The sequence below is a fragment of the Cottoperca gobio genome, chromosome 8 (genome assembly GCF_900634415.1).
Source record: "Cottoperca gobio chromosome 8, fCotGob3.1, whole genome shotgun sequence".
Classification (NCBI taxonomy): domain Eukaryota; kingdom Metazoa; phylum Chordata; class Actinopteri; order Perciformes; family Bovichtidae; genus Cottoperca; species Cottoperca gobio.
The window spans coordinates 1,955,222-1,966,692 of record NC_041362.1 but is presented as its reverse complement, the minus strand read 5'-3'; the positions used below and the strand labels follow the sequence as shown (position 1 = coordinate 1,966,692).

Genomic DNA, 11,471 nt, shown 5'->3' with positions numbered 1-11,471 from the left:
CAGGTCAGTGAACGCACCTTGATCTCTGTGTTGATGCATCTGCTCCACCTGGATCCTCCTGCACACCAACACACAGACCAGAGAGCATGCTGGGAAACTACAGCAACACAAAGGTCCTTTAAATCCTTCAAACTGCACATTTCATGACTTTCATTTGTACGTTCTTTCATTTCCCCACTCGACAGACACAAAACATGTCTCCTTATTACTGTAGTAATAATATTGATCTGCAGTAATACAGTAGTTTGATATTCACAGCTGATCTATAAGACAACATCTGATCACCACGTGCTGCTACTTTGCTCAGTTATTGTCTCAGATCAGCTTCACATTGTCTCCGTCAGCTTTGTTTGATACCCTGGAATGAAGACAAGAAGAAAAGACTTGATGTTTGTTTATTCATCATGTGAAGCTGCACTTTGTTCTCACATCAGTAAAGTTCAATGACTTCATGTACACGTTCACTTTGAGCACAATGTCAGCATGTGAAAGACAAGAATGAATCCTCTGCTGATGGATTATGATCAGGATAAGTACACTTCTATAAGTCCTCATAACAACAACAACACATCAATGTGCTTCTAGACGTCTTTCTAACAGAACAAAGTGTCCAGGATGAAGCTGCTGCTTCCTCTCTGAACACATGCAGTGGAAGAGAAACAAGATAGAAATACATCAACACAAATATTCATCAAACATTGAGTGGACATGTTGATGCAGAGACAGCAACATGATGAGCAGTGAGAGCCTCCATGGCTCCACAGACAGAGGGAGCAGCTCCACCTAAACAAAGTCCCACATTACACAACGACTGATGACGTCAAGCACCGCCCACAATGTTTGAGTGACAGCTGAACAAACGCCACAACAATCAGCCTGTCGGCACAAACACGGAGACGAAATACGTTTCAGAGTTTAAACACAGAGCTGAAGCCGCTTCCCTTAAATCACACGTTCACATTCATTTTAAAGGAAGAACTCTTTTTAGTCTTAACATGTTTAATACAAACCCCACCCAGGATGAGGGTCATGTTCAACTTCACTGTTAACATCACAAGAACATTGTGTTCAAAGTAAATGTGATCTGTGATCAACATTCACAGGAAACTATCTGCTCACACTTCATCCTGGTGTCACACAAACCTCCTGCACTTATATTGGGATTATTATTCAGGTTCATTGTACAGCTGATCATCTGGAATATAATATGAAACATAGAACATGTCATTTAGTCCGGGGGGGTTAGTTTACTCACTGAGAGAAGAAGAGTCCCTGAAGGAGAACCAGAGATTTACTTCTGTCTACTTGAGTTTACAGAACTCAGCAGTGGATCCATAAGAATATAAACAAACTCCAGCGTAGAGCGGCTGAGAGAATGTGTGGTGGACTCTGAGCAGGAGAGTCATGGTGTCAGAGACGCTGTAGAAGGACAGAACACCTGCTCTGTGATCCAGGTACACTCCGAGTCTGGAGGACACAGGACCTGAGACGGGAGTTTGGACTTTGTTGTAAAAAAATGTATAACTGTTATCGTCACAATTTAACATCCAGGATTTATCATTGTGTCCAAATCCACATTCATACCCCCCCCCTGCTCTGCTGATGTTCTTGTATGTGACTGCTACACGACCACCTCTCCCGCTCCGCTCCACCTCCCAGTAACTACGTCCAGTCAGACTCTCTCTACTCAGCACCTGAAACCATCCAGTGAATCTGTCTGTGTGATGAGAATAAGACTGTTGTTTTTTCATGAATGTCACTTTTCTGTCCCCCTCAGATAATAACAGATATGTGTTTGCTGTGTTTGGATCCAGTGTGATGTCATGTGAATACTTTAAGAATCCAGCTCTGGTCTTGGGCTCTGCTGGCAGTAAAACATCCACTTCAGTCCCAGTCTGTGAGATGTTTGTCCACCTCTCTCTCAGAACGTCCTGGAGTTCATCTGTGACTTGTGACACAGCCGCTGTCACTTCCTCAAAGTATCTGAGAGGGATGTTGATGCTGGAGGAGAGTGTAGACTCACTGAGTGGGGACAGTGAGGGGTAGTTGTGTAGAAACTGGTTGTGGTCCTCTGTGTGTGCGAGCTGCTTCAGATCAGCGTCTTTCTTCTTCAGCTCAGTGATCTCCTGCTCCAGCTTCTCCTGAAGCTCTTTGACTCGACTCACTTCACTTTCCTGCTGCGATCTGAGCTGCTGCTTCACATCAGAGCTTCTTTTCTGCATGAGACGGATCAGCTGAGTGAACATCTTCTCACTGTCCTCCACTGCTCTGTCAGCAGAGCGATTGAAGACCTCCACCTCCTGCTGAAGCAGCTTCACATCTTTCTCTCCGTCCTGGATTCTCTGCTGGATGTTTAGTCGACTCCCCTCGAGCTCTCTCTGCCTCTCAGTCCTTTCTGCTGCAGCTGAGACTGTGTCGTGGCCTTTATGTTCGTCCACAGAGCAGAGATAACAGATACACTGCTGATCAGTACGGCAGAACATCTTCATCACCTCATCGTGACGAGAGCACATGTTCTCCTGGAGCTTCTGGGAGGGCTCCACCAGCTTGTGTTTCTTTAATGGAGCTGCATCATAATGAGGCTGGAGGTGTTTCTCACAGTAAGAGGCCACACACTGCAGACAGGACTTGAAGGCTTTCAGTTTTCTCCCAGTGCAGACATCACATCCCACATCTTCAGGTCCAGCATAGCAGTGATCAGCAGGAGCAGCTTGGAGTCCAGTCTTCTTCAGCTCCTCCACTAAAGCTGCTAACATGGTGTTCTTCAGCAGGACAGGCCTCGGTGTGAAGGTCTGCCTGCACTGAGGGCAGCTGTAGATATACTTCGGGTCCTCTCCATCCCAGTGGGTTTTAATACAGTTCTTGCAGTAGCTGTGTCCACAGGGAGTCGTCACCGGATCCTTCAGTAGATCCAGACAGATGGAACAAGAGAAGGTTTCCTGGTCCAGCTGAACTCCTTTCTGCGCCATTTCTCCTTCACTGCCAGCGACTGTGTGAGTCTCACTTCCTGAGAAGTGAAACTAGTTTGAGTTGTGATACAAGGGGTATAAAGGTCCTCCACATGATTGGAAGAGGAAGGGGGGGGGGGGGGGGCGGGGGGGAGAGCAGGGTGTGACAGATACTGTGTGTTCAACATGTTTCACAAACACTCACTTCAGCTTCAGGAAACTTCTTACAGTCAGTTTAGTAAGTAATACTTCAGTACAAGTACAAAAAGTACAGTAATACTTCAGTACAAGTACAAATACTACAGTAAAACTTCAGTACAAGTATAAATACTACAGTAATACTTCAGTACAAGTACAAATACTACAGTAATACTTCAGTAAAAGTACAAAAACTACAGTAATACTTCAGTACAAGTATAAAAATTACAGTCATACTTCAGTACAAGTACAAATACAACAGTAATACTTCAGTACAAGGACAAAAACTACAGTCATACTTCAGTACAAGGATAAATACTACAGTAATACTTCAGTACAAGTATAAATATTACAATAATACTTCAGTACAAGTACAAATACTATAGTAATACTTCAGTACAAGTAAAAATACTACAGTAATACTTCAGTACAAGTACTACAGTAATACTTCAGTACTAGTATAAATACTACAGTAATACTTCAGTACAAGTACTACAGTAATACTTCAGTAGAAGTACAAATACTACAGTAATACTTCAGTACTAGTATAAATACTACAGTAATACTTCAGTACAAGTACTACAGTAATACTTCAGTACAAGTACAAATACTACAGTAATACATCCGTACTAGTATAAATACTACAGTAATACTTCAGAACAAGTACTACAGTAATACTTCAGTACAAGTACAAATACTACAGTAATACTTCAGTACAAGTACAAATACTACAGTAATACTTCAGTACAGTATAAATACTACAGTAATACTTCAGTACAAGTACAAATACTACAGTAATACTTCAGTACAGTATAAATGCTACAGTAATACTTCAGTACAAGTACAAATACTACAGTAATACTTCAGTACAAGTATAAATACTACAGTAATACTTTAGTACAGTATAAATACTACAGTAATACTTCAGTACAAGTACAAATACTACAGTAATACAAGTACAAATACTACAGTAAATATTCAGTACAAGTATAAATACTACAGTAATACTTCAGTACAAGTACAAATACTACAGTAATACTTCAGTAAAAGTACAAAAACTACAGTAATACTTCAGTACAAGTATAAACATTACAGTCATACTTCAGTACAAGTACAAATACTACAGTAATACTTCAGTACAAGTACAAAAACTACAGTAATACTTCAATACAAGTATAAATACTACAGTAATACTTCAGTACAAGTATAAATATTACAGTAATACTTCAGTACAAGTACAAATACTATAGTAATACTTCAGTACAGTATAAATACTACAGTAATACTTCAGTACAAGTACAAATACTACAGTAATACTTCAGTACAAGTATAAGAACTACAGTAAAACTTCAGTACAGTATAAATACTACAGTAATACTTCAGTACAAATACTACAGTAATACTTCACTACAATTACAAATACTACAGTAATACTTCAGTACAGTATAAATACTACAGTAGTACTTGAGTAAACGTTTAAATACTACAGTAATACTTCAGTACAGTATAAATACTACAGTAATGCTTCAGTACAGTATAACTACTACAGTAATACTTCAGTACAGTACAAATACCACAGTAATACTTCAGTACTAGTATAAATACTACAGTAATACTTCAGTACAGTATAAATACTACAGTAATACTTCAGTACAGTATAAATACTACAGTAATACTTCAGTACAAGTACACATACTACAGTAATACTTCAGTACAGTATAAATACTACAGCAATACTTCAGTACAGTATAAATACTACAGTAATACTTCAGTACAGGTACACATACTACAGTAATACCTCAGTACAGTATAAATACTACAGTAATACTTGAGTAAACGTATACATACTACAGTTATACTTCAGTAAAGTATAAATACTACAGTAATACTTCAGTACAAATACTACAGTAATACTTCACTACAATTACAAATACTACAGTAATACTTCAGTACAGTATAAATACTACAGTAGTACTTGAGTAAACGTTTAAATACTACAGTAATACTTCAGTACAGTATAAATACTACAGTAATGCTTCAGTACAGTATAACTACTACAGTAATACTTCAGTACAGTACAAATACCACAGTAATACTTCAGTACTAGTATAAATACTACAGTAATACTTCAGTACAGTATAAATACTACAGTAATACTTCAGTACAGTATAAATACTACAGTAATACTTCAGTACAAGTACACATACTACAGTAATACTTCAGTACAGTATAAATACTACAGCAATACTTCAGTACAGTATAAATACTACAGTAATACTTCAGTACAGGTACACATACTACAGTAATACCTCAGTACAGTATAAATACTACAGTAATACTTGAGTAAACGTATACATACTACAGTTATACTTCAGTACAGTATAAATACTACAGTAATACTTGAGTAAACGTATACATACTACAGTAATACTTCAGTACTAGTATAAATACTACAGTAATACTTCAGTACAAGTACTACAGTAATACTTCAGTACAAGTACAAATACTACAGTAATACTTCAGTACAGTATAAATACTACAGTAATACTTCAGTACAAGTACACATACTACAGTAATACTTCAGTACAGTATAAATACTACAGTAATACTTCAGTACAGTATAAATACTACAGTAATACTTGAGTAAACGTATACATACTACAGTAATACTTCAGTACAGTATAAATACTACAGTAATACTTCAGTACAGTATAAATACTACAGTAGTACTTGAGTAAACATATAAATACTACAGTAATACTTCAGTACAAGTATAAATACTACAGTAATACTTCAGTACAGTAGAAATACTACAGTAATACTTCAGTACAGTAGAAATACTACAGTAATAGTTCAGTACTAGTATAAAGACCACAGTAATACTTCAGTACAAGTACTACAGTAATACTTCAGTACAAGTACAAATACTACAATAATACTTCAGTACAGTAGAAATACTACAGTAATACTTCAGTACAGTATAAATACTACAGTAATAGTTCAGTACTAGTATAAATACTACAGTAATACTTCAGTACAAGTACTACATTAATACTTCAGTACAAGTACAAATACTACAGTAATACTTCAGTACAGTATAAATACTACAGTAATACTTCAGTACAAGTACAAATACTACAGTAATACTTCAGTACAAGTACACATACTACAGTAATACTTCAGTACAGTATAAATACTACAGTAATACTTCAGTAAAAGTACAAAAACTACAGTAATACTTCAGTACAAGTATAAACATTACAGTCATATGTCATTACAAGTACAAACACTACAGTAATACTTCAGTACAAGTACAAATACTATAGTAATACTTCAGTACAAGTAAAAATACTACAGTAATACTTCATTACAGTATAAATACGACAGTAATACTTCAGTACTAGTATAAATACTACAGTAATACTTCAGTACAAGTACTACAGTAATACTTCAGTACAAGTACAAATACTACAGTAATACTTCAGTACAGTATAAATACTACAGTAATACTTCAGTACAAGTACACATACTACAGTAATACTTCAGTACAGTATAAATACTACAGTAATACTTCAGTACAGTATAAATACTACAGTAATACTTGAGTAAACGTATACATACTACAGTAATACTTCAGTACTAGTATAAATACTACAGTAATACTTCAGTACAAGTACTACAGTAATACTTCAGTACAAGTACAAATACTACAGTAATACTTCAGTACAGTATAAATACTACAGTAATACTTCAGTACAAGTACACATACTACAGTCATACTTCAGTACAGTATAAATACTACAGTAATACTTCAGTACAGTATAAATACTACAGTAATACTTGAGTAAACGTATACATACTACAGTAATACTTCAGTACAGTATAAATACTACAGTAATACTTCAGTACAGTATAAATACTACAGTAGTACTTGAGTAAACATATAAATACTACAGTAATACTTCAGTACAAGTATAAATACTACAGTAATACTTCAGTACAGTAGAAATACTACAGTAATACTTCAGTACAGTAGAAATACTACAGTAATAGTTCAGTACTAGTATAAAGACCACAGTAATACTTCAGTACAAGTACTACAGTAATACTTCAGTACAAGTACAAATACTACAATAATACTTCAGTACAGTATAAATACTACAGTAATACTTCAGTACAGTATAAATACTACAGTAATAGTTCAGTACTAGTATAAATACTACAGTAATACTTCAGTACAAGTACTACATTAATACTTCAGTACAAGTACAAATACTACAGTAATACTTCAGTACAGTATAAATACTACAGTAATACTTCAGTACAAGTACAAATACTACAGTAATACTTCAGTACAAGTACACATACTACAGTAATACTTCAGTACAGTATAAATACTACAGTAATACTTCAGTAAAAGTACAAAAACTACAGTAATACTTCAGTACAAGTATAAACATTACAGTCATATGTCATTACAAGTACAAACACTACAGTAATACTTCAGTACAAGTACAAATACTATAGTAATACTTCAGTACAAGTAAAAATACTACAGTAATACTTCATTACAGTATAAATACGACAGTAATACTTCAGTACTAGTATAAATACTACAGTAATACTTCAGTACAAGTACTACAGTAATACTTCAGTACAAGTACAAATACTACAGTAATACTTCAGTACAGTATAAATACTACAGTAATACTTCAGTACAAGTACACATACTACAGTAATACTTCAGTACAGTATAAATACTACAGTAATACTTGAGTAAACGTATACATACTACAGTAATACTTCAGTACAGTATAAATACTACAGTAGTACTTCAGTACAGTAGAAATACTACAGTAATAGTTCAGTACTAGTATAAATACCACAGTAATACTTCAGTACAAGTACTACAGTAATACTTCAGTACAAGTACAAATACTACAATAATACTTCAGTACAGTAGAAATACTACAGTAATACTTCAGTACAGTATAAATACTACAGTAATAGTTCAGTACTAGTATAAATACTACAGTAATACTTCAGTACAAGTACTACATTAATACTTCAGTACAAGTACAAATACTACAATAATACTTCAGTACAGTATAAATACTACAGTAATACTTCAGTACAAGTACAAATACTACAGTAATACTTCAGTACAAGTACACATACTACAGTAATACTTCAGTACAGTATAAATACTACAGTAATACTTCAGTAAAAGTACAAAAACTACAGTAATACTTCAGTACAAGTATAAACATTACAGTCATATGTCAGTACAAGTACAAACACTACAGTAATACTTCAGTACAAGTACAAATACTATAGTAATACTTCAGTACAAGTAAAAATACTACAGTAATACTTCAGTACAGTATAAATATGACAGTAATACTTCAGTACTAGTATAAATACTACAGTAATACTTCAGTACAAGTACTACAGTAATACTTCAGTACAAGTACAAATACTACAGTAATACTTCAGTACAAGTACACATACTACAGTAATACTTCAGTACAGTATAAATACTACAGTAATACTTGAGTAAACGTATACATACTACAGTAATACTTCAGTACAGTATAAATACTACAGTAATACTTCAGTACAGTATAAATACTACAGTAGTACTTCAGTACAAGTATATGAACTACAGTAATACTTCAGTATAAGTACAAATACTACAGTAATACATCAGTACAGTATAAATACTACAGCAATACTTCAGTACAGTATAAATACTACAGTAATACTTCAGTACAGGTACACATACTACAGTAATACTTCAGTACAGTATAAATACTACAGTAATACTTCAGTACAGTATAAATACTACAGTAATACTTGAGTAAACGTATACATACTACAGTTATACTTCAGTACAGTATAAATACTACAGTAATACTTGAGTAAACGTATACATACTACAGTAATACTTCAGTACAGTATAAATACTACAGTAATACTTCAGTACAGTATAAATACTACAGTAATACTTCAGTACAAGTATAAGAACTACAGTAATACTTCAGTACAGTATAAATACTACAGTAATACTTCAGTACAAATACTACAGTAATACTTCACTACAATTACAAATACTACAGTAATACTTCAGTACAGTATAAATACTACAGTAGTACTTGAGTAAACGTATAAATACCACAGTAATACTTCAGTACAGTATAAATACTACAGTAATGCTTCAGTACAGTATAACTACTACAGTAATACTTCAGTACAGTACAAATACCACAGTAATACTTCAGTACTAGTATAAATACTACAGTAATACTTCAGTACAAGTACACATACTACAGTAATACTTCAGTACAGTATAAATACTACAGCAATACTTCAGTACAGTATAAATACTACAGTAATACTTCAGTACAGGTACACATACTACAGTAATACTTCAGTACAGTATAAATACTACAGTAATACTTCAGTACAGTATAAATACTACAGTAATACTTGAGTAAACGTATACATACTACAGTTATACTTCAGTACAGTATAAATACTACAGTAATACTTGAGTAAACGTATACATACTACAGTAATACTTCAGTACTAGTATAAATACTACAGTAATACTTCAGTACAAGCACTACAGTAATACTTCAGTACAAGTACAAATACTACAGTAATACTTCAGTACAGTATAAATACTACAGTAATACTTCAGTACAAGTACACATACTACAGTAATACTTCAGTACAGTATAAATACTACAGTAATACTTCAGTACAGTATAAATACTACAGTAATACTTGAGTAAACGTATACATACTACAGTAATACTTCAGTACAGTATAAATACTACAGTAATACTTCAGTACAGTATAAATACTACAGTAATACTTCAGTACAAGTATAAGAACTACAGTAATACTTCAGTACAGTATAAATACTACAGTAATACTTCAGTACAAATACTACAGTAATACTTCACTACAATTACAAATACTACAGTAATACTTCAGTACAGTATAAATACTACAGTAGTACTTGAGTAAACGTATAAATACCACAGTAATACTTCAGTACAGTATAAATACTACAGTAATGCTTCAGTACAGTATAACTACTACAGTAATACTTCAGTACAGTACAAATACCACAGTAATACTTCAGTACTAGTATAAATACTACAGTAATACTTCAGTACAAGTACACATACTACAGTAATACTTCAGTACAGTATAAATACTACAGCAATACTTCAGTACAGTATAAATACTACAGTAATACTTCAGTACAGGTACACATACTACAGTAATACTTCAGTACAGTATAAATACTACAGTAATACTTCAGTACAGTATAAATACTACAGTAATACTTGAGTAAACGTATACATACTACAGTTATACTTCAGTACAGTATAAATACTACAGTAATACTTGAGTAAACGTATACATACTACAGTAATACTTCAGTACTAGTATAAATACTACAGTAATACTTCAGTACAAGCACTACAGTAATACTTCAGTACAAGTACAAATACTACAGTAATACTTCAGTACAGTATAAATACTACAGTAATACTTCAGTACAAGTACACATACTACAGTAATACTTCAGTACAGTATAAATACTACAGTAATACTTCAGTACAGTATAAATACTACAGTAATACTTGAGTAAACGTATACATACTACAGTAATACTTCAGTACAGTATAAATACTACAGTAATACTTCAGTACAGTATAAATACTACAGTAGTACTTGAGTAAACATATAAATACTAGAGTAATACTTCAGTACACATATAAATACTGCAGTAATACTTCAGTACAAGTATAAATACTACAGTAATACTTCAGTACAGTAGAAATACTACAGTAATACTTCAGTACAGTAGAAATACTACAGTAATAGTTCAGTACTAGTATAAATACCACAGTAATACTTCAGTACAAGTACTACAGTAATACTTCAGTACAAGTACAAATACTACAATAATACTTCAGTACAGTAGAAATACTACAGTAATACTTCAGTACAGTATAAATACTACAGTAATAGTTCAGTACTAGTATAAATACTACAGTAATACTTCAGTACAAGTACTACATTAATACTTCAGTACAAGTACAAATACTACAGTAATACTTCAGTACAGTATAAATACTACAGTAATACTTCAGTAAAAGTACAAAAACTACAGTAATACTTCAGTACAAGTATAAACATTACAGTCATATGTCAGTACAAGTACAAACACTACAGTAATACTTCAGTACCAGTACAAATACTATAGTAATACTTCAGTACAAGTAAAAATACTACAGTAATACT

At 33.3% G+C, this 11,471-nt stretch overlaps 1 protein-coding gene across 1 annotated transcript; it reads right to left on the bottom strand.

Annotated features, from left to right (window-relative positions):
• Nucleotides 1-1,204: 1,204 nt before the first annotated feature.
• On the bottom strand, nt 1,205-3,008 carry LOC115012645 (tripartite motif-containing protein 16-like). Its single transcript, XM_029438351.1, has one exon. It carries the CDS (start codon nt 2,967-2,969, stop codon nt 1,302-1,304), a length of 1,668 nt encoding a protein of 555 aa, XP_029294211.1. The 5' UTR covers nt 2,970-3,008; the 3' UTR covers nt 1,205-1,301.
• Between the last annotated feature and the right edge of the window lie 8,463 nt (nt 3,009-11,471).

Coding starts and splice junctions, on each gene's coding strand:
- LOC115012645 (XM_029438351.1), bottom strand. CDS start 2,969: ATGGCGCAGAAAGGAGTTCAGCTGGACCAGGAAACCTTCTCTTGTTCC.